The 22,177-nt window shown below is 56.6% G+C and overlaps 3 protein-coding genes across 12 annotated transcripts in view; 2 read left to right on the top strand and 1 right to left on the bottom strand.

Annotated features, from left to right (window-relative positions):
• The first annotated feature begins 310 nt into the window (after positions 1-310).
• Positions 311-3,902, top strand: GOT1 (glutamic-oxaloacetic transaminase 1). Its single transcript, NM_205321.2, has 9 exons — positions 311-461; positions 658-839; positions 924-1,047; positions 1,224-1,336; positions 1,528-1,632; positions 2,249-2,399; positions 2,535-2,700; positions 2,810-2,952; positions 3,238-3,902. The coding sequence occupies exons 1-9, from the start codon at positions 347-349 to the stop codon at positions 3,375-3,377; spliced, it is 1,239 nt and encodes a 412-aa protein (NP_990652.1). The 5' UTR covers positions 311-346; the 3' UTR covers positions 3,378-3,902.
• A 1,659-nt stretch (positions 3,903-5,561) lies between these two features.
• Positions 5,562-18,706, bottom strand: CNNM1 (cyclin and CBS domain divalent metal cation transport mediator 1). 4 transcript variants are annotated; one of them, XM_015288800.4, is made up of 12 exons: positions 17,182-18,706; positions 9,882-10,025; positions 9,426-9,566; positions 9,107-9,276; positions 8,909-9,008; positions 8,746-8,793; positions 8,175-8,237; positions 7,342-7,505; positions 6,974-7,253; positions 6,774-6,890; positions 6,537-6,664; positions 5,562-6,223 (listed from the first exon to the last, which is right to left on the bottom strand). In XM_015288800.4, the coding sequence occupies exons 1-11, from the start codon at positions 18,692-18,694 to the stop codon at positions 6,585-6,587; spliced, it is 2,820 nt and encodes a 939-aa protein (XP_015144286.2). In that variant the 5' UTR covers positions 18,695-18,706; the 3' UTR covers positions 5,562-6,223; positions 6,537-6,584. The 4 variants fall into 4 exon arrangements, with proteins under 4 accessions (XP_015144286.2, XP_015144288.4, XP_421703.7 ...); XM_015288802.4 differs by lacking the exon at positions 8,909-9,008 and having other exon boundaries at positions 8,742-8,793; XM_421703.8 differs by lacking the exon at positions 8,175-8,237.
• Positions 17,804-22,177, top strand: part of HPSE2 (heparanase 2 (inactive)) — an 85,992-nt gene continuing 81,618 nt past the window's right edge. The window contains exons 1-5 of one of the 7 annotated variants that reach the window (XM_046943185.1): positions 18,699-19,225; positions 19,309-19,621; positions 20,278-20,347; positions 20,482-20,542; positions 20,664-20,768. In XM_046943185.1, coding sequence (XP_046799141.1) covers positions 20,732-20,768 — 37 coding nt within the window. In that variant the 5' untranslated portion in view covers positions 18,699-19,225; positions 19,309-19,621; positions 20,278-20,347; positions 20,482-20,542; positions 20,664-20,731. Of the gene's footprint in view, positions 17,900-18,698; positions 20,769-22,177 lie in introns of those variants that run through there. The other 6 variants (XM_046943184.1, XM_046943186.1, XM_046943183.1 and 3 more) reach the window with 6 other exon arrangements.

The following is a 22,177-nucleotide window of genomic DNA, read 5'->3' on the forward strand; positions in this document are numbered from 1 at the left end:
AGGGCGGCGCTGGGGCCGCGCTGCGCTCTGGGTACCGTACCGTACCGTACCGCACCGCACCGCACCGCACACGTGGGCACTCCCCGCTCCGGGCGCCCACGCGCGCGGGCACCGCTCCCGCTGCCACCACCCGGGAGTGGGTGGAGCTACGGCGCCGCCAGCCAATTGGCGCCATCGCCACCCGGCCGCTCGGCCGCCGCTGATTGGCTGAAATATAGGAGGCGGCTGTCGCAGCGCCGCGCTGATTTGCGGAGGTGCTCCGCGGCCCCGCCCCGCCGCTGAAGGTGAGGGTCTCCTCCAGGAGTCGCGCGGCCGTTGTAACGCACCGTGCGGCGCCCGCACCGCCATGGCCGCCTCCATCTTCGCCGCTGTGCCCCGCGCTCCGCCCGTCGCCGTCTTCAAGCTGACGGCGGACTTCCGGGAGGACGGCGACTCGCGAAAGGTCAACCTGGGTGTGGGCGGTGAGTCCGAGGCCTCCCTCCTCGCGGCGGGGCCCCGTCCCGGGGCCCGGCGGTAGGCGTAGCAAGGCCTTGCCCCACGGAGCAGGCCCTGCCGCGGCGTCCAGCGCGGGTGGTGACAGCGCGACCCGGAAGGTCACCCGCGTGCAGGCGTGGCGAAGGTCGTGACCTGTATCTGTGGCCCCCGCTCTGCCCTCAGCGTACCGCACGGATGAAGGGCAGCCGTGGGTCCTGCCGGTGGTGAGGAAGGTGGAGCAGCTGATCGCTGGCGACGGCAGCCTGAACCACGAGTACCTGCCCATCCTCGGCCTGCCGGAGTTCCGCGCCAACGCCTCCCGCATCGCGCTGGGCGACGACAGCCCGGCCATCGCACAGAAGAGGGTGGGTCCGCTGTCCCAGCCTGCTCTGCCCATTTCCATGCCCTGTGCATCCAGGCTGACCCTGTGGCTTCTTTCTCTTTTCCAGGTTGGGAGTGTCCAGGGTTTGGGCGGGACGGGCGCTCTGCGTATAGGTGCCGAGTTCCTGAGGCGTTGGTACAACGGGAACAACAACACTGCCACCCCTGTGTACGTCTCGTCCCCAACATGGGGTGAGTGCTGCCCCTGTGCTGCCTCCTCCCCGGGTCAGGGGACTGGAGACCGAGAGATCTTCTTTTTCTGGGTGAAGGCTGTATCTCTGTGTTTTGGTGCTGTTTAGGGAGCTGTGGGGACCGGAGGAGGTGCTCTGCTGGGCTCACATCTCATGATTTGTGATTTCTTTCCTCAGAGAACCACAACTCTGTATTTATGGATGCTGGGTTTAAAGATATCAGAACCTACCGCTACTGGGATGCTGCCAAGAGGGGTTTGGACCTCCAGGGGCTGCTGGATGACATGGAGGTGAGTAAAATAGGGATGGGATGGGATGGGATGAGCTGAGCTTGGTCCATGGCAGTCAGCAGCTGGTTGAGCTCTGGAAGTGCATCCCTGCTGAAAAGACTGCTGGTGCCCAGAGCAGCTTGCAGCCTCTCCCTGTGCTGTGAGTGCTTTGATGTAGTTCTGCATATGACAGAGACCTGCTCTCTCCCCAGAAAGCCCCGGAGTTCTCCATTTTCATCCTCCATGCCTGTGCACACAACCCAACGGGCACAGACCCTACTCCAGACGAGTGGAAGCAGATCGCTGCTGTTATGAAGGTATGGGCTTCTGACCGGGCTGTATCAGTGTGGAGTGGACAGAAAGCTCTTGTGCCAGCTGGAGTGCTTGCATCCAGATCAGGTTCCAGGGAATGGCATGAGTTGTGGCAGGAAATAGAAGTGTCCTATAGGGCAGGTATTGAAGGGAGAGGATACCAGGTTACTGACTGGTATCGTCTGTGCTGTGATAACAGAGGGCTCAGAGGATGGAAACATCCCACTTCTGCTCATGCCTCCAAATTCTTACTTTCAGACTCAGTAGGAGAGGCTGCAGTGAGGGTTTTCTGTGCTAGAAAGATTCTCTGGGGGCACCTGCTTTTCACAGATGTTCAATACTAGGATATAAGACAGTGCTTATCTTGTGCCCTGCTTTCATCAGAATAGGAAGGAGAGAACTGCTACAGTTTTCTTCTGTATTTGACCTTTTCTTGACCACCTCGGTCTTCCTTTACCTCTAGTGAAAAGAAAAGACTGTAGTCTGATGTTTCTGGGCCATGTTTCCTTTGTATTCATCTAGAAGCTCAGTGGTCATTTGTCCTCCAGTGGGGACAGTGGTGAGGGGTAAAGTAAAGGTTGTAGAAAAGGGATTTCCCTCTAACACTGTTCCTCCTTTCAGCGACGGTGCCTGTTTCCGTTCTTCGACTCGGCGTATCAAGGTTTTGCCTCTGGCAGCCTGGACAAGGATGCCTGGGCTGTGCGATACTTTGTCTCCGAGGGCTTTGAGCTCTTCTGTGCACAGTCGTTTTCCAAGAACTTTGGGCTCTACAGTGAGTGTCTGGCAGTAAGCTGGCCCAGCGGCATCGTACCCAGACATATGGGGCTGGCATGCTTGGAGGAGGGCAGAGCCCTGCTTTGCAGCAATGTGTAGGACCAGTGACTCATTTCTATTGTCTTGTCTACAGATGAACGCGTGGGGAACCTGTCTGTGGTGGGGAAGGATGAAGACAATGTGCAGCGTGTGCTTTCCCAGATGGAGAAGATTGTGCGTACCACTTGGTCCAACCCTCCCTCCCAGGGAGCACGCATTGTGGCAACTACGCTTACTTCCCCACAGCTCTTTGCTGAGTGGTAAGTGCATTAGGACTGGTGGAGAGGGAAAGGAGAGGTTTACTCTGTGAGTGTTAGGCCCTAAACCAGGTAGGTGCCTGCCCTCAGTCTCTGCTTCTTGCCACTGCAGGAAGGACAATGTGAAGACAATGGCAGATCGGGTCTTGCTCATGCGGTCAGAGCTCCGGTCTCGCCTGGAGTCCCTTGGGACCCCAGGCACCTGGAACCACATCACAGATCAAATTGGCATGTTTAGCTTTACAGGGTTGAACCGTAAGTACAAAGTGCTCTAGTGCTGCCTTAGGAGGGGAAGTGGGGATTGGGTGAGAAAGGTGGTGCTGAGGGTGAAATGGGCTGAAGCAGTCCAGACAAGAATTTCTTGGGTGACCTGGTATTACTGCTGTTGTAGCTAGGCAGGGCTGAAGCATCAGCACTTTAGTGTCCAGTGCTGAAAGTCTTTTGCTTGTTGTGAAACATTCAGGCAGCTTAACCTGGTTCTTTGGGCTTTTCTGAGCTTTGGAATTACTGCTCTGACCTGATGTCTAATTGCTTCCCCAGCTAAGCAGGTGGAGTACATGATCAAGGAAAAACACATCTACCTGATGGCTAGTGGGCGCATCAACATGTGTGGTCTGACTACCAAGAACCTGGACTATGTGGCCAAGTCCATCCATGAAGCCGTCACAAAAATCCAGTGAAGCACACGAACAACCAAACTTACATGAACTCACCAAAGTTGTAATGTGTAGTCCTGTCTTACTCACGGCTTGCCATGTCCACACCTCTTGGGGTTTAATAAAGATGGGAGCAGGAGCTCAATCAGGGATAGTCTTATTTTGACCTTCAATGAAGTACTTCTTGCAATATGATAAGCCCCAAGAGGTGGGGGCAGCATGAGCTGCCTTAGTTTCTTGTTTGACAGCAGCCTGGTCTTCAGGCACTTAGAGCTGCATCTTTAGCACATCCAAATCAACTCCTTACCCTTATCTGTTTGATCTAGGCAAAGTCCGGTGCCAGTGCAATGCGCTATGGGTTAACAGCCCAAATAGTTGTTCTCTGAGACAAGTTGTCAACTGTTGTCACTTGGTAGTATTTTGTGCAGGGGGAAAGCTGTTGCTAGCTTTCCTCCACGCATTTCTGAGCCCGATGCGAGCAAACATTTGTAACTGTGATGATTGCGTAGTGTTGCTGACAGAAAATTAAATCTCCATCTCTGAATGCTATCCCTGCCTTATGTGATGTCTTCCCTGTGTGAGCACTGCCTGCCGTGCTGGCAGCTTGCTGCTGGTGGAAGGGCACACACTGTGGAGCTGTACCACTTGGCACAGTAAGGTGAAGGTGACTCCTTTCCTCTGCACCCTGCTGCCTTCAGGTTATGCCAACCTCTTCCATGCTGAGGTTAAAGTGTTGGCATCTTGCTTTGCCCACTGGGCTTCACTCCATGTGTTTCAAGAGGTTTCCCTTTCTCCCTTGCTGTGCGTTGCATCTCTGATCACTGTTGCTACTAATTGAGCAGAGTCCTATTGGAGTAGTGTAGTTGAGAGCTCCCTGTGATTCTGCATGTGGCTGACCAGTTCTTCATGTCTGTCTTATTCCTGCTTCTCCCCCTGCTGTACTGTCTGCCCTGTTCTGCCTGTACTTCCTTGCTGGATGTCCACGTGTTACCCAGCCATACGGCCTCTCTCCCTGGCCCTGAGCTCTTGGCCTGTGGGTAGTTCCTGTTATTTTTTCTGCAGACTGCTGGTGAACCACTACTTTCTATGGCTTTAGTGGGTTCTGGCAGCAGCACTCTGGTTTTCTGGCACTGAAGAAGTGCTAGGACCATCTGCTGCTCTCTGCAGTCAGGAGCTGATATTGCCTCTTTGATACAACAGACTCCTGCCGAGGTCTTGATGAGGAAAGTGGAACAGCCTCATTTCTTTGGGTCAGTCAGCGACAGCCTTCAGGGATTTTGCTTATGCTACAGCTTAGAAAGTAAAGGGGAAAACTGTGCCTTGCTCCTTTGCTGTGTTTGCAGAGTGCATTCAGTCCGGTTTTGTCTGCAGTCTGTGAAACGAAGCAGATGCTTTGTGGCCTTCGGGGAACTTCCACTGCTTCCCTTGTCAGGCCAAGGGGATTCATGCATCTTCTTATGTGTCCGTCTTTCTCTGTGTGGTTATTCATGTCACACAAATGTGAGACTGAGGCAGCATTTTCTCTACAGTGGGAGAAGTGGGAGCTTTTTCTCTTCTTGGTGCCCACCCACAGATGGGATGATGATGGTTAAAGGATGACTTCCAGGGCTGATCTCAAGGGAAAGAGTCTGTTATTTCTGACATCTGGCTACACTCTTTAGGGACATCCAGGCATGGAGCCTGTACGGCACTCTGCTATGCTTACCAGGCTTATTTTTCTAATGAGTGACCTACATTTCTCTTTTCCTATGGTGTAAGCTCATTACCCATTATCTTACTTACCATGGCAACAGAGAACAGATTATTCCTTTTCTCTTTTCCAAGAGCTTTTTCTGTACTTGCCAGCTTCCTCTTTCCCCTTCTTATCCTCCACCAGTTCAGATTCTGCGACCTCGTTTCCCTCAGCCTCTCTGGGCAGGTTGTTTTCCAGCCCTTGTTTTCCCCTGGCCTCCTGTCAATTGCTTTGTTTCCCCTTAGTGGGGCAGGACCCAGGCAGGGATGCCATTATTCCAGCTGAGGTTTTATCAGCACTGCTGGACCACGGGATTTCTTCCGCTATCTCAAGCTGTACTCCAGCACGTGTGTTATTAACTCGTGTTCCCCCTCTCCAGCCCTTGTCAGTGTTGCTGTAGTCTAACCCTTGCCCAGGAGCCCATCCTCACGCAGAGCAGGAGGAGCTGTCCCTGCACCCATCAACGCAAACAGTGCTCAGGGAGAAATCACGTTTATTGTTGACATCCCTGTTGCGTTCAGCCTCTACAAAACTACGGACCGGTCGGTGCTGACCTGGAGGCTCGGCACAAGCCTGCCTCGCACAGAGGATGGTCAATGCGGCATGGAGCAGCCGGTCATGGGGTTGAGCTGTGCTCCCGTGCCGGGCTGCAGAGATGTCGGCGTGCGCTGCGGCTGTGCGTGGCGCTGGGCACGGCACAGACGTGTACTGGGGCCCTGAGCTGCGGGTGGCACCCCCCAAATAGCGTTGTCTCCTTATGGCGGAGAGCACGTGTGTGCAGTGCCCAGCGGGGGGGGGCTCCAGGCCTCGCAGGATGGGGATGCGCAATGATGCTGAGGGTGTTGTGGCTTGGGCTGCCCCTCCCTGTGCTGCCCGCAGGGAACGCTTCTCCCCCTTTCCTTTCTCCACCTCTTCCTTGAGACCAGGTACTACCAGGGAGCAGCTGGGCCGGGCCCTCAGGCACCAGCAAGCTGCTCCGTGCCACTAGATGCTTCAGTCCCAGCAGTGCGTCCTTTGGCCTGGGGATGGGGCTCTGCAGTCCTGCAGGGAGGGGCGGCACGAGCGGGCGGGCAGAGCGAATGCAGACCTGCTGCTGCTGGACAGGGGCCTTGCGGCAGGAGACCGCCATGCTGCAGACCTGGAAGACACGCACAGCCCAGTGCAGGCAGCTGGAGCAAAAGTATGAGTAGGGCCTCACTTTCTCTCTCTCTCTCTGCTCTCACCACCCTATGGGTGCCTGGGCTCTGTTACTGCAGCCTTGGACCCTGCTGCAGCCCCCTGCTACATGTATGCCTCCACAGGGCTGCCCTTACCTACTGCTATTAAGCATAGGGTGGATCTTGCTGCACCCTTTATCATTTGGCTTTGTTGTTTGAAAAGCACAAAACTTGATTTTGCAGTGTGATAACCAACCTCCTGCTTGCCTGGGGGAGCAAAGGGCAGGCTCCTACCTGGGGTCCACGTGGGCCTCCAGCACCGTGCTCTGGCAACGCTGCTGCTCAGGTGATCAGCGGGGTGAGGTTGGAGCTCTCTTCTGGCATCTGCTCACCCTCTGGTGACTGCCGCTGCCTGCGTTCACCTGCAGCAGCAGCAGCAGCAAGTGGCTGCTGGGCCTGGGGTGCTCAGGCTGAAGCAAGCCCTGCATGCTTTGGGCAGAAGGGCGCAGAGCACCTTGCTCGGTCACTCACTCAGTGATCTCAGCAGCCTCTTGCCCAAAGTCTCCTCGGAGCTGCTGGGAGAGGAGCCGCTCCCGACCTCCCTTCCTGGGGACTCTGCCTCCAGCCCAGGGCCGCAGCACTCCCTGTCTGCAAGAGCCCAGCCTGCCTGCAGTGCCCCGGGGCAGCCCGAGCCCCTGCTGCCCCTGAGCTCTGCCCCCAGCCAGACTCACCCTGCTGCTCACCACCGTCCTGCTGCTCGGCCAGCTCCTCCTGGATGAAGGGAATGGCCTCCATGCGCAGGCACACAGAGTCGCTGGGGCTGCGCTGACCCTCAGACCGGCTGTTCCTCTCGATCAGGAGGGTGGTGGTATCCTCCTTGGGTGTCTGCGGGGTGCCCCGAGCTGTTGAAGCCTTGGTCGAGTCCCTGTCAAAGGCTTCCACGTCGGGGGACTGGGGTGAGCTGTCCATGCGGCTGGCCACCAGCGCGTTCTGGTACTGCTGCCGGGTCACCTGGGCACACAGTGGGACACTTGCATGGCTCTGCAGGCAGCAGGATGCTCCAAGGGATGCAGGGGTGGCACAGCCCATCCAGCCATACCTTGACAAACTGGACATCACAAAGGATGTGTACGGAGTAGTCAGGAGTGTAGATGTTGTTGCTGCTGCTGTAGAGCTGCGTGGTGCTGCCCCCGTAGTCATTGTGCTCCCGGTTCGGGGACTCGGAGCGGTTGAGCCCACTGCACCGCGAGGGGGACCGGTTCACTGGGGAGAGGTGGGAGGCAGAGAGAGGGGAGAGAAGAAGGGAGAGGATATCATGCATAGTCAGGTATCCTTGTTGCATCCAGTGGCTGTGCCCCTTTGGCTCATCCACCCCTGGAAGAAGCACTTGGGGCAGTTCTCCACCCAGCTGTGGGGCAGCAGTGGCCACCCCACCTCCTGCCGTCCCTTTGTCACCCTGCCCCCCGCCACCCTCCTTCTGCTTTCCCTGTGCCACCCCATGCAGGGTGCAGTGCTCCCAGGGCCACGTGTGCCTGCTGCAGGGTATCCCACAAAGCAAGCAGGGCAGCATGCTGACCGATGGCCTCTGATATACGGCGTGATGGATTTTGTCTGGTCAGTGATTTATTAGGGAACAAAGGCAGCTTGTTCCTTGCGCAGGTGACATCAACATATCGCTGACTTTGCTCTGCTGCTAAAATGCCCTCCTGTTACTCAGTTCCCAGAAAGCAAGCTCAGCAGGGCAGCATGCACGTGGAGCTGTGGCTAACCACGGTCAGCAGCAGCAAGCAGACAGGAAACAAGCACCACAAGCAGGAAATTAGATTTATGGGAAGTGCAAAAAAAGCCCAATCCATTTATGGCTCTTGTTTCTCCCCATCCCCTTCTTCATGGGCAGAGGCAGGTGAGGCACCCAAAGCCAGGTGCCGTTACCTGGAGAGCCGGCCAGGGAGTCCCCTCTGCTGAAGGCGAAGGTACGGGACACCGAGACAGGCACTGCAGGGAGAGGTGTGAGAGGGCAGGGAGGGGACACATAAGGAGGGGCACAAACCAAGAAGAAAAATGAAGGTGTAATCGTGCACCAGGCTGGGCTCCAACCTCCCTGCTCCTCCACCAGTGATTCTTCCCTGTGTCATCGCTGGACCAAAGCCCAACGCAAATAAACATCTGAGCACAGGCAGCAGTGCTGAGTACTGACAGAGAAGCTTCATCCCACTGGGAGCAAAAGTCTGGGTGACACCAGTGGAGCTCTGTGCCTGACCTTCTGCTGTGCCCCCTCCAGGCTTCACACCTGCCCTGGCCACCAACACCAATAAGGGAGGGTTCAATAAGGGAGTTGTATAGCCAGAGTTAATTAATAACCAGTACTTAAATACCCAAGAGTTGGCATTTGCACCAGCACATCATTTCTCCACTGAGCTCTGGAGCAGAGCTGGAGCTGCTCTCAGTGGGGAGCACACCCACCGCCCCTCCAGTGCCACGAGAGGTGCCCCTAAATACCTACGCAGGAAGGAGGATCCCGCCAGGCTGCCCACTTTCCGCACATCGTTATCTGCAATGACAATGAGGATGTGTGAGCTGCACAGGAAGGGTGCTGCGTGCATCTCATCCTTGTCCCACAGTGAGTAGAAGCGAGGCCAGGGCTGGAGGGCCCACGGAGCCCTTACCAGAGGAGACGATAGCCATGATGGCAGGGACTCCATAGTAAGTGAATGCCCCATTCTCAAAGCGCAGCCCTTCCTTGCCAACCTCCACCTCCACTTTTCCCTGGAAGGAGGAGGGAAACCCACTCAGAAAGGCCACCCTGTGCCACCCTGTGTCAATCCGTGTCAACGCGTGCCACCCCGCACCCCTCTGCCCCACACCTGCAGGATGAGCACAAAGTAGTCGACGGGGCGGTTGCGCTGGTAGAGGTAATGCTCCGCTGCCTTCTTGTTCTTGCGGTCATACTTCAGCTCCTGGATGACGTTGGGGTGCTTGAGGAGCCGCAGCAGGATCTTCTCGGAGAGGTATGGGGACTTGAAGGGCTCCACCTCTATGGGAAGGCAACACGGGGGTGCTCAGCAGGGCTGGGGGACAATGTGGGGTGCTCGGAGCCCACCTCCCCACAGCACTTGCATCTCACTGCACGCTGAGCCGAACTCAAGGCCATCGCATCCCATTTCTCCCCCAGGCTAAGGGTACCTGTAGCCATGAAGCGATGCGTCGCCAGCAGGAGCTGCGGGGAGATCTTCACCTTCATCTCGCTGTCTGACAGCCTGAAGATGGAGAAGTCCTGGGGCTTGCGGCCCCGGTGGGGCACACGCTCCTTTTTCCGGTTGTTCGCTGTGGGCAGAGAGTGGAAGTTAACCACAGAGGCACACCTGGCTCACGTCGCGGCGGGGCTGGGGCAGCAGAGGGGTGGACAAACCATGCTGGGCAGCACCTGGGAGGCAAAGCACGCTGCTGTCTTCAGAACAAGGCTGGGGCTGGTCTGCCTCCAGCACTGAAGGTTCCTTAACATTGGACCAACATCTCTCTATCATCCTCGTCTGAGGAAGGACGGCAGTTTGCTTTGCCCCTTTCCTACCCACACCTCTGCCTGTCTGTGGGCTCCCACCCTGGCTCCTGCAACCGCAGTAGCTGCTCCAGGACACTAACTGTACAGATCCGTCTCATCCAGGATCTCGGATTTGATGATCTCCTCAATGACATCCTCCAGGGTGACGATGCCCATCACCTCGTAGAACGGGTCTCCTTCCCCTTCGTTGTTCACCCGCTGCACGATGGCCAGGTGGGACTTCCCTGCAGGGGGAGAGCAGACGGTGAGATCTCCACCCAGCCAGAGGCATCCCGGCACTGTGGGTCAGTGGGACGGGGCTGGTGGGACAGGGACAGGCCACAGCCACACCTCAGAGCAGTCCTATTGCCTGAACCAGCTGCTCCCTGCACCAGCCGTGCCCTGCTTATCCATGGGCCTCACTGTCATGAGACAGCTCCAATGGAGGAAGGAGACAGCATCCTCCAGCACAGAAATATGAGCATGCCTTTGGGCTCTACTGGTGTCCTCCATCCCCCCAGTGTTTGCTCATTCTGTTGTTAATTATCTTTCCTACTAAATTGCCAGGATTAGCTCCCCCACTATCCATCACTGTCTGGACCGATCGTAATGCCTCTCCTAAAACACAGGCAAAGCCTCCAGCCTTGCGCAATGGCAGCTGATTTTAATGCAGAAACGCATACGTTTGTTTGCAGCTTTCAGCTCATCTGCTGCAGAACTCTTGGGCGAACCATCCAGACGTGGAGCCTGAACACTTTGCAAGCCATCAGCTTGCACCAGAACATCTTCTCCAAACCCTGCCATGATGGCATTACATTACCTTACATAGGCTGGGACCAGAGCTTTCCTTCAGCTGAAGCAACGGTGACCCCTGTGCAGCAGTCCCTGTGGTTCCCAATCACAGTGTCACCCCCAGTGAGCCGGTGGCCGTGCTGACACAATCTCAGCTTTCTAGCGTTTGGCTCCCTTTGAGCATCACTACCTGTGTTCACATGTCCAGCTCTCTGTAAGCTGTTTTGACTCGCTCAGCTTCTCCTTTCCTTTACTGTCCGTTCTGATCTCTGCTCCTCAGCAGCTCACCTAGAACCCAGCCTCCAAGCCCTGTACAACCTTTGGGTTTCCAGCTCAGACCCACCAACAGCACTGCGCTACTGACTTTCTGCAGCTCCTGAACAGGTTCTGAGCCTCTTGTTTTGCTGAAAACTCTAAAAACATCCTTCACCAGCACCATATCCACCAGCTTCCCTCCTGCTTGTTCTCCACCTCCCTGGGGTCTCCCCTTGCAGCACCCTGTGCCTGCAGCGTGCAGATCCTAACCCTACCACAGGCACTGCAGGATCCTGAGGGAAGCTGAAAACACCCTTTTCTCCCCCAAAACCCAGAGCTGATCTCCTCAAGCAGCAGTGGTTACCCACAGTGGGTCAGGGACGGGCAGCCTGGAGCTGTCCTCATGGGGAACAGGCGACCTTCCAATAACCCTGCCCTGGATCCGGGACAAGTAAATGATGTTTCTCAGACAGAGATCAGCATTATACATTGCTCACATTAAAGCTTGGGCATTTTCCACAGGATAAATTCCCTCCTCCTCATACCAAGCTTTTATTGCAAGATTTCAGAGAGCAGCTCGCCGCCTCCCACGCCTACAGAATTAGAAACGAGAACATCGCATCACAGCAAGTAGCAATGTTGTTCTTCCCAGAAAGCTGGAGATGCACTTTAAAAACCCAAATCAATAGCCCGGAGGTGCCGAACTTTCAGCGTGTTCCTTGGGCCAGGCTACTTCCCCCACTGTGCACAGCAGTTCGTGCACACTGTGTGTTCCGTGGGTAGTAAAGCAACGTGGCTCGAGACTTGAAAAGTGAAAAGAAGCCGAGTTGGCTGCAGCACAGCAGCAACAGCTACGTTTCATCTCAGCAAAGTCCAACTTTTGAAAGCAGCTCCTTTGCCAAACCCCACTCCCAAGCGCTGGGGCCATCTGCTCTCCTGCGAGCCCTCGGGTGAGCGCAGAGAGGGGAGAAGTTATTTCTCTTGGCCCAGAGCTCGTTGTTAATGACATTTACATGCAACCCAAAACCACCAGGCCCTTACAAAAAGCTTAGGTGCTACTTAAAGGCAGTCAGAGAGTAATGGAGGCCATTCTTCTTTTGGCCAAGCACCTCCACCGAGGCTGTAATTTAGTCTACATAGAAACGGGACTCCAGCCCCACGCACACACGGCAGCTAATCAGATTGCTTAGAGAACCCAGCACCATTAGGCTGGGAGGGTCTGATCACAGTGGGGCAGAGCCAGGAGCACCGTCAGACCTCTGAGGAGTTTCACAGAAAACAAACACTCAGAGCTATGCTATAAACCCCCAGGTTTAGCTCTGCAGGCTGACACGCAGGTGAGCAGCACAGCAGCTACCCAGCAGTGGGCTAAACTCAGCCCCCACCCCCCACAGCTGCACCCAGGGGTTTTCCTTTGGGTCTGATTTCCCACCTGAGGGAGATGACCTCATTTTCAAAGCGCTGCTCTTGGAGTGGACCTTAAAATCTGGCAGCGAGGTGCCCTGCCTGTGGTTTGGGTGTGCAGTTCTGTGTGGGAGCTGCTGTGCTCACCCAGAGGATGGCTGGTGGGTCTGGGTGCAGGTATGAGGGCTGGAGCTGGGCAAAGTGGAAGCTGTTGTCCGAGGCAGGGTGATATAGGGACAGTGCTGGGGGTCGCAGCTTTTCTCCAGCATCATCCTGCAGGTCCTGCTTCAGTGGGAGTGCAATCAAGAGAGATGAATCACTCAAACAAAACAACAAGCTTGATCTAAACAGCTTTAAGAGCTGCGAAACTGATTCCAAAAGCTGTGCTATTGTAACCACTGCTTGATGGCTCCAGAGGAATGAGTTATGAGGGCTAACAGCTCCACCACTGCTGTCACATGTGGACTTTATGGAGGTATCACCGATGCAGCAGTGAAACACTTGAGAATCAAAGCCCTGGTCTGGCAAATGCTGGAGCAAATAGGCAATTAACTGCATGTGTGTGAAGGGCTGCTCCGTACAGGAAGCCCATAGGGGACTGAGTGCCTGCTCAGCATGGATGCGACTGCAATGAATTCTTTGAGCTACACAAAATCTGCTCTTTCATGCCTTAGAAATGCTGAATTACACGGCTAAAGGTTCTGGAAGGAGCCGATACCTGAACAGAAATCTGAAGCTTTGTGCCCAATTTTAGGGGCCTTGATTTCTGTTGGTAATAGATCCACTCCAAAGCGTCCTGCCTGATGGGAGAATGTGGTCTGAGCACATGGAAATGCCTTTGCTTGTGGGAAAGAAAGTTCTGCTGGCTGCAAATACAGTCCATAATCCTTCCTTATTGTTTTTTATGTAGGTGCTCTGCCAGAGGAATGCTGAAGATGCCTTAGAGTTGTTTCTTGCTCCATGAGACGAGCACTGAGCAGGTAATTGACTTTTGTGCACCAGGGTGGCGTGTGGGCACCTGGATCTGTGAGGAATCAGGGCTGTGAAAAGGGGAAAACCACAAAACCTTACCTAGCCCAGGCCTTCCTTGGGGACGGGAGCTCCATCTACATCCTTCTGTCTCTACTGAAGCACAAAAGCCTCTCATACTCTGCTCCGGTGCTTTCCCTAATCCTAGGTAGAACTTGGGGAAAGATGGGGCCATGGGCTTTTTGGAGCAGCTGATATACTGTGGTTGGTAGAACAGACAAGAAGGGCAAGAGGCAGATCAGAGCAGACACAGTCTTGTCTTTCATCAGCTGTATGTTGGCCTGCTGGGTATGCTGCTGCCTGTCCTCAAATGGTAAACTCAAAACCTAAATATTTTCAAAGGGGCAATGCAGAATGTTTTTGAGAGGTGCCCTTACTGTGGGTCACCTTATTCCTTCCCATGAGGCCAGGAAGGAGGTGGCATCTGGGTGCCCCCCAAGGCCACAGCTCAGTGCTGGGGCAGAGAGCAGCACAGAACTCACACAGTGAGGCTCAGAACAGCATTGTGGGGGGAAATGAGCGTTGCAGGTGGAGCTGCAGCATGATTCACTGCCAGCAGCTTCTGTGCAGCAGCACCTCGCCCACTGGCAGCCTGGCAGCTCAGTGCCCGTGGATGGGAGGGCTCCTGTAGGCCCCGTGCTCACACAGCTGGAATATGGGCACTGCCCCACCGGGATGCCCGATAACTGTGGGTTCAGGAGGAGGGTTGCAAGAAAAGCAGCTGAAATAGCACTGTTCCCAGCTCCTGGCACACATAAGCACCTTTCTCAGCTCTGTTCGATTTGCAGACATCTAACAGAGGCTGTGGAGCATTTATAAAAGCAAAGACAGACCCTGGGGCAGAAATGCTCCCTGCTCAGCAGGAAGCTCACTGCTGGTGGATTTACTTTTAGCAGCTTTTAAAAGGCACCAAACCATCAGAGAATAATTGGTGTCGCACCTCAGCCTCCGGCCTGAGGAGAGATGATGATGGCACGAGCAAATTTCCACTGCTCCTGTAGCAGAGGAAGGTGACCTGCTGAAAGGTGCCACTTCTGCACATAGAAGGAAATGTGCCAGCAAAGCCCATAAATGACTTTTAACAGGGAGAGACTGTGACTTCCCGAAAGCCACCTACAGAGCAGGGAGGTGCAGCTGGAAGAAGGGCTCCCCGTGGCCGCAGGGCTGCTGGCACTGCTGTGGCCACCTGCTGGGGGTGGGGGGAGCAGGCTGTGCTGACCATGGTATTGCGTGCTGCCTGTATGCACACAGCTCTCCTCCTGGCTCTGTTCTCCCATGGGCAGGCTTCTCTCAGTGGGACCTCATCTGCCCCTCTGCATTGCTTTGCTTTGCTAAACTTGGTGCAGCAACCTGCAGCTGATGGTCTGCATAGGTAGGATCGCACAGCGAGGGAGAAGGAGTGCATCGGGTAAACAGGGATAATGCAGAGCGAGAGCAGCAAGCCAAAGGGGAGAGAACAGGGACAGAGCTGAGGGAGGTGTGAGAGAGAGTTGCAAAGCACTGAGTTTAATCATACGCTGACATTTTCAGTAGGAACAAATGTTTGTGTACTATGGCAAGGAGTTCAGGCAGGGAAACTGAGCACTGCTTTTGCGTTATGCAAAACCTGACATTATAGGCGCGGGGAATGGGGCAGAACATTAATCGCTGCTGAAACACAGACCTGGAAGTTAATACTGCTATCCAGGAAGGGAAGATGGAAAACCTGGTGGGTATTTTGTATAAGCATGGCAATAACCGAAAGAAAGCAGGGAGAGAGTAACTGTTAATCACGGGAGAAGGAAAAGAAAGTTAGGAAGGAGAGGTCACTGTAGGAGTTTGTTGGGGATGGAAGCGCTCTCCATTGGTTGGGACTCTCATTTCCTGGAAAGAGGCTGATCCTATCAGCGGGAGCAGTTGCTGTCCTGCAGGCACCTGGGATGTGTGAAGTGCTGAATGCCCTCATTAGCGGCTCACTGAGCCAACCAGCCCGCTCCCTAATTAGCGGAGGTGTTACAGAAGACCTGGAAGTGGAAAGCAGCCTTGGCTGGATCCAACAAGATACTTTGCCGTAATTCAAATGGACACAGAAAATGAGACAGTAATGAAGTTTCTTAATAACAAACGGGAAATCTTTATTGTAGAAATTAAGTAGTCGGGTGAACTGGGTTGGAGGCAGCTGGGAGCCAACGTGAGCGGCAGCGCAGGAGCTGGAGCCTTTGAAACTGAGAGAAGGGTTAGGAGGGGCTCAAGGCTGGGCTGGGGGCAACCATCTACAGACATGAGGTATTGGGGGTGAACGAAGGGCTGGAAATAGGGGAAAAATGCATTAGAAGAGACCAGCAACACCAGGGGATAAGAGCATGGTGGGGGGAAGAGCTGGAACTACTACACACCAAGCTGGGTTAGGTTGTAAGACCAAAAGCAGGAGTTCTGAGCCACGTGGTTAGAAAACACAAGGAGAAACGAGGGAGGGGTAGAGAGAAGATTGAGGGACAGCTCTACAAAGGAGCTGCAGCAAAACGCCCCAGAAGACCGTGATGGCAAACAGATGTGGGGGAGGAAGAGCCTGAAGCAAAACGCCAGGAGTTTAATGGAGCAAAGCAGCAGAAGGTAAAGAGCCCTCACTGGAGATGGGGACAAGTATGGGGAGAGCTGGTGGCAAGGCGTGTTAGTGCACTTGTCACTTGAGGGACTGACACACAGAAAACACCTTCAAGGGGGGGAGGGCGAGGAAAGGGCAGGGAGCTAAGCAACCACAGGTCCATTCCTATGGGTCTATTGATCCATAGGGTACCAGGCTGTCGAACAGATCTGGAAAGAGAAGTAGCTGAATGCATCAAAGTAAATCAGATAAAGCACACGGAGGTTGATGGGGAGAGACTGTGCCGAAGTCATCCGACATCCCAGGGAACAGCTGACTGGGCAAGGCAGAGGCGGTGAGATCTCGAGTGAACTTTGTAATGTATATGCAAGAAACCAAAGGGCAGAATGAACTGCAAGGCATACGGTGCTCGGTGCTGTGCAGAGCTCCTCACCCTGTGTCCCCTGGAGGCGGTGGGGATGCAGAGATGACCTGCATGTCCCCATGTGCCCTCCCGGTATGCAGAAAACCGATCTGCCGCTGCCCCCCCCAGCTCTGAGAACCAGCAGGGGATGACTCAGAGAGGCTTTCTCTGCTGGGGGTGGAGCAGACTGGCCCTTCTCACATGATCAGCTCTGCCTGTGGCAGAGCGTAGGCAGCCCGGAGCTGCGTTGCATAACGCAGGCTGGCACTGCTGCAGCCATTTCTTAAAGGTTCGCTCATCGCGGTGTGACGTACTGAGCAACACACGGCAAAACACTCACGGTTCCCAGCGGGGGGAAAACCACATGCTATGTGTATTCTCAAGGTAGAGTTAATGAAACACAGCACAGCCCCGCTGGGGCTGCTGGCAGCTGCATTATGCATACTGCCAGAGCTGTATAGAAAGCAGAGCTCTTTCTAGGGGTTTAGGCCGTTTTCCTTCCTTTAAACCACATGCTCGGAACCAGTCTCTAGATCCACTTCTCCCTGCTAAGCTGAAAATGCAAGAGCTAAATAACGAGAAGTCATCTGCCCCACATTCCCCCGTGCAGAACAGAATGATGAGCAGGGGGGTGGGCAGGCACAGAGCCACTCTGCCATCACCGTGAGACCCTGCGGGATGCCTCGTCCAGAGCACAGCAGCCTCCAGTGCCAAAGGCTCTCACGACCTCAGTAGCACCACAGACATGGCCACACTGCAGGCCTCGGTCCCCCTGGGGCCGTCTTGCCAGCGGACCCCAAGCACATGCAGGGCCCGACTCCCCCCAGTACCCTTAGTACCTGCCGGGTCCTGCTGGGAGGTGACACTGGGTGGGCTGAGCGGGGACTGGAGGGGACACAGAGGGAGCCCAGGGGTGGCAGCCCCGCAGCCTCACCCTTCTTGAACTCCTCGAGCAGCGTGTCGAGGCGCGTGTCATTGAAGACGCAGTGGAGCGGGCGGCGGTAGAAGCGGGTGACGGTCTGCAGCGGGGTGCAGTCATCGGGGTCGACAAAGGCCAGGTCCTTGACGAAGAGCAGGTCGACGATGTTGTCGCGCCGGTCGCCCTCGTAGACAGGGATGCGCGTGTAGCCGGAGCGAAGGATCTCGGAGACGGTGGCGAAATCCAGCACAGCGTCGGAGCGCAGCATGAAGCAGTCGGCCAGCGGCGTCAGCACGTCCTCCACCACCTTGGTGCGCAGCTCCAGCGCTCCCTGCACCATGGCCAACTCCTCCCGCACCAGGTCGCCGTGGGGCCCGGCGGCGCGCAGCGTCTCCAGCAGCCGCTCCCTCGTGGAGAAGACGCTGAGCTCCTGCCGGAGCGCCCAGTCCAGCAGCCGGCTGAGCGGGTAGCACAGCGGGAAGGCGGCCAGCATCAGCAGCCGCGTGAGGCACAGCGTGCGCGACGCGATGGCCAGCCCGTGCCGCGAGCACACCGAGTAGGGCAGCACCTCGCCGCCCAGGAAGACGGCGGCCGCGCACAGCAGCACGGGCAGCCACGGCGCTCCACGCGGCCCTCCGCCGGCCGCCGGCCCTCCGCCGGGCAGCGACGCGCACAGCCAGCCGGCCAGCGCCGCGTTGGCCCCCGCCTGGCCCAGCAGCAGCGTGCACAGCAGGTAGGTGCCTCCGCCGCCGCGCACCGCCTGCACCCGCCGCGCCTGCTCCCGCTCGGCGGCCGAGCCGCTGTTGCGCAGGACGCGGAGCTCCAGCGGGTCCAGCGAGAGCAGCGAGAGGCGCAGCCCGCTGAACAGCGCCGACAGCCCCAGCAGCAGCAGCGCGCCCAGCGCCCGCAGCCAGCCCGCCTCGGGCAGCGGCAGCAGCCAGGCGCCCAGCGCGGGGGAGGCCGGCCGCACCCGCAGCAGGAAGCCGCCCGCAGCGCCGTGGTGCGCCCACGCCCGCCCGTCCCACGCGCACAGCGAGAAGAGCCGCCCGCCCGGCGCCGCCGCCGCTTCGCCCTTGCGCGGCTCCCGCACCCGCACCTCGGCCAGCGCCGAGCCCGCCGCGCCGCCCGAGCGCAGCGGCCCCACCACCTCCACGTCCGAGGCCCAGGCGCTGCGCTCCCGGCACCGCTCCGCCGGGCCCCGCGCCGCCTTCCCCCCGCCCGCCGCCGCCGCCTCCTCGATGAAGACCAAGCGCGGCTCCCTCTCGCCCGCCGGCCCGCGGCTGCCGTTGCCCTCGGGCTGCGGCTGGAAGTAGAGGCGCAGCAGGAAGCGGCTGCCCTCGGCCGCCTGCACCGCGCCGCCCTCAAGGGACACCCGGCCCGGCGCCGTGTCCTCGGGCCGCAGCCCTAGCAGCCAGGCGGCCCCGGCCGGCGGCCGCGGGGACAGCGAGAAGAAGAGCAGCAGCACCGCGCCCCGGCTCCGGCCCCAGCCGCCGCCGCCGCCGCCGCGCCCCGGGCCCGCCGCCGCCATGCCGGCACCGCAGCGCCCGCACCGCACCGGGATTGCAGCGGGGAGCCGGCGCGGTGCGGCGCGGCGCGGAGAGGAGCGGAGCGGAGCGGAGCGGCTGCACACGTGGGCCGGGGGGCGGGCAGCCGCCGCGCCACGTGCGGTCGGAGCCGGCCCGCGGGAGGGGCGGGGGGAGCGCTGCAGGGAGAACGCGAGTGGGGTGCGGCGGGGTGTGGGGTTCGGCAGTGGGGTGCCACGGGAACGTCCGTCCCCGCTTCCATCCGCCTGCATTCCCTGGCTAAGGAACGAACGGAGCGCCCTATAATGAAGATTTATTCTCATTTCTGTATTGTCGTTGTGGTTAGAGCTGGTGGAGAGTGCGACGCCCAAGGGGATCTGACAGCTTCAGAAGTGGGTGCTGAAGGAGTTAGGAGCTCCCACCTGGGAAGCGTTAACTCTTGCTAGCACGTAATCTTGTCTTGAAACTGTTGGGTCTTCCCTGGACCAACATCCAGGACAGTCTCGAAACAGAGAAAAAAGTCACCGCTGACATCTGTGAGTGATGGGCTCGCTAACGGCAAAGCAGGACGCCTGCTGGAAAACATCACAGAGTCCCCCCACGTTCTCTGTGGTTGCAGGGAGGGCACGCAGATGCACTGCAGGCCGAGACATTCCTGAGTCCTTCTCCATCCTTCTCCAAGTCTGTTGGGGAAGCTGGAGCCACCTGCAAGAGCCACTGCCCATTGCCCGTGTTCCCAGCGGGGCGGAGCCGTGTGACACCGGCGGGTCAGCGCCAGGAGCCCCACGAGCGCTGTGCCGCTCGCTCTGGGGGGAGACACTCTTCCCCATCTCCAGAAGAGGCAGCTGTTTTATTTTATGTTCTCTTGTTCCCGAAGCTGATGGCTTCCCCGGGATTTCAGTGGCTGTGCTCTCGCTCCTTCCGTTAAGCAGGTAACCGCAGCACGTTCCTGCCCGCGGTCTCCCGGTCCCCCCGCACTCCTCGGCCGCTGATCCCGGCTTGTGTTGAGGCCGCGGCGTGCGGGAGGAGCCACCAGGTGGCAACCTCTCTCCGTGCTGCTGCTGCGGGCTTCGGTGGCTTTTCCACCCTTCACTCAAGCTGGAGCAGACGCAGCTTTCTAGCTTGCTGCCTACCAGCACCGCTCAGCGCACGCTGGCAGAGCCACGCCATGCATCGGAGGGGCAGCTTCTCGCTTTGCTGGAGGCACAGCAGCAGCTGCTTCAGCGTTGCTGACCTCGTCAGGATCCCACCTCGTGCACTGACGTGGAACGAAGTAACCGGGGTGCTGGCACCGGGCAGCGAGCTGCAGGGCTGCGTGTGACATAGGGAGCAACGTGAAGACGGGGTTGCGAAGCCTCGGTGACAATAGCTGTGAAAACAGACGTGGCCAGGGGGTGTAAATGTGCAGAGAAGAGGGAATGCTGAGTTTGGGATGAGCTGCCCTGGTTCTGCAGCCCCAACCACCATCTGTTGCGCTGAGCTCCATCTAGCTCAGGCCGTAGCTGTGCTCTCACCAGATGTTAGCTTACATGAGCTGCGTGTAAATGTGAACTGGTGCGAGAGCTGTGGCCCGATGTGCTTTCGGTAGGGTTTGACCTGCAGAAGTGACGACGTGCTAGCCGGCCTCTCGCTGCGGGGATGCGCTCCAGAAGTCGCAGGTGTGTGGCTGGAGCTTGGTCAGTGAGTCAGGATAGGAAATATCTTCCAAAGCTCCAAATAAGACAAAACAAACTGAGCTTTAGCACATGCTCAACTGATTGAGCCTTTGGCAAAGTATGACATGAATTTCCAGGGCTCTCGCTGAGGCCGCATCTTGACTGCTGCGTCCTTCGGCGCCGGTCCTCCAGAACAGGGTGAGGAGCTGCCGTGGGACCGCCGTGGGGATGGAATCGTTAGCAATTCCAGACCATGATGGGAAACAGAAGGAGTGAAGAAAAGCCGGGTGGATCGATTTATTTATTTATTTTCCTCCAGAAAGTGGGAATAAAGCTACGAGCCCAGAGCTGGCTGCTCATGGAATATCTGCGGCGTGATTGGCACTAATGCTCTGCAGCCAGTGGGAGAAGATACATTACCCAAGTAAGTGAAATGAGCACCGAGATGTGGGATATATGATAACCTCTGAAACAGAAGGAATAAGACCTCAGGCAACAGAGCTCCAAACAGGGCTCTGTCTTTTTTTCCATTTCTGAGCCCGTGGTGTTCAATTAACCCCTTTTCTCTGTGCTACGTTCTCCGTCCCGTGGGCTCGCAGAGCTTTGCCCACCCTTCTGGCTGATGACACGTTAAACGCTTGGTTTGCGATCATCGATTTTCTCCTGAAACGATACCCAAAGCTGTGCTGTTTTGATTTAAAGTGACTTCGAGTCTTTTGGTTACCAGCGAAGGACGGTCCCGTCCAAGAGAATCTAACTTGAGGAAGCCATGAAATTTAATTCATTTCTGCAACTTAAATGTATAATCAGTGACATATGGGAATACTAAATACGGGGGGAAATGTCATTGCTTAAGTAAAATTTCTGCGTTCAGTCAAAACCCAGCAGTTGTAACATCAAACTGCAGTTTCCATTGTACAGGAAATAAAGCATCATTTTTTCAAAGCAAATAGACATGCAATTGCATGCCTGTTATGTTGCTTATATAGCTTTATGCTTAATTTTCTCCACGTTGCTGTGAGTAAAGGGCCAACAGAAGGGGAACTGGAGGGAGAAGGAACAACACGACGCACCGAGCCTGCTGGAAGGCGCACGGGGGATGGCTGTGCTGGGAACACGGGCTCTTTCCCTGCTGTTGCCTCCGTGCCTGGGCCAGGGGCACCGCGCTCCATGGGACCTTCCCCAGAGGGAGCTTTGCAGCTTATGGTTACATGAAAGATTCTGATTTTTTTCCGCCCCCCTCACCCCAGCAGTGTCTCCGAGAGCCTTTTGGCTGCTGCTTCTTCCGCTGAGCTCCAGCTCCTCATTGGTCTCCGCACACAGCCCCTTCCTCTCTTTCTGTAATTGCCTTGTTTGCTCCTCCAGCCTTGCACTTCATCCATCTTCCTATTTCCCCTCTCTGATCTACTCCTCATGGCCGCTTCCTTCAGTTTTGCTGCTGGAATGTGAAGCATCCCTCCAGAAAAATAGAAGGTCTCTGTGAACTTTTACCACCCCCCTGTATTCCCTCTCCTTCACCTCTATCATCTCCTCGCAGATGGTGGGACAAGCGCTCACATTCGTTCTCAGGCTTGTAACATTGGCGCGTTCCCTTCTCTTGCTTTTTTTCACATGATGATGTGAAATGAGGATAATTCTGCCCATTTCTCTGCTCCTCGGGGCTGGGCTCAGTTTGAGGAAAGTGCTTTTGAGGCTGTTGTGATGCTTGGAGCGCTGCTGTTGCCTTTGTCCCCTGACTACCACTAATTGCGGCCACATTTGCTTCTACTCAAGATAGGAAAGACAAAAGCTGAATCAGACGCAGCCATCGATTAGCACAGCTCTTGGCTCTGA

This window comes from Gallus gallus, chromosome 6 (genome assembly GCF_016699485.2).
Source record: "Gallus gallus isolate bGalGal1 chromosome 6, bGalGal1.mat.broiler.GRCg7b, whole genome shotgun sequence".
NCBI lineage: Eukaryota > Metazoa > Chordata > Aves > Galliformes > Phasianidae > Gallus > Gallus gallus.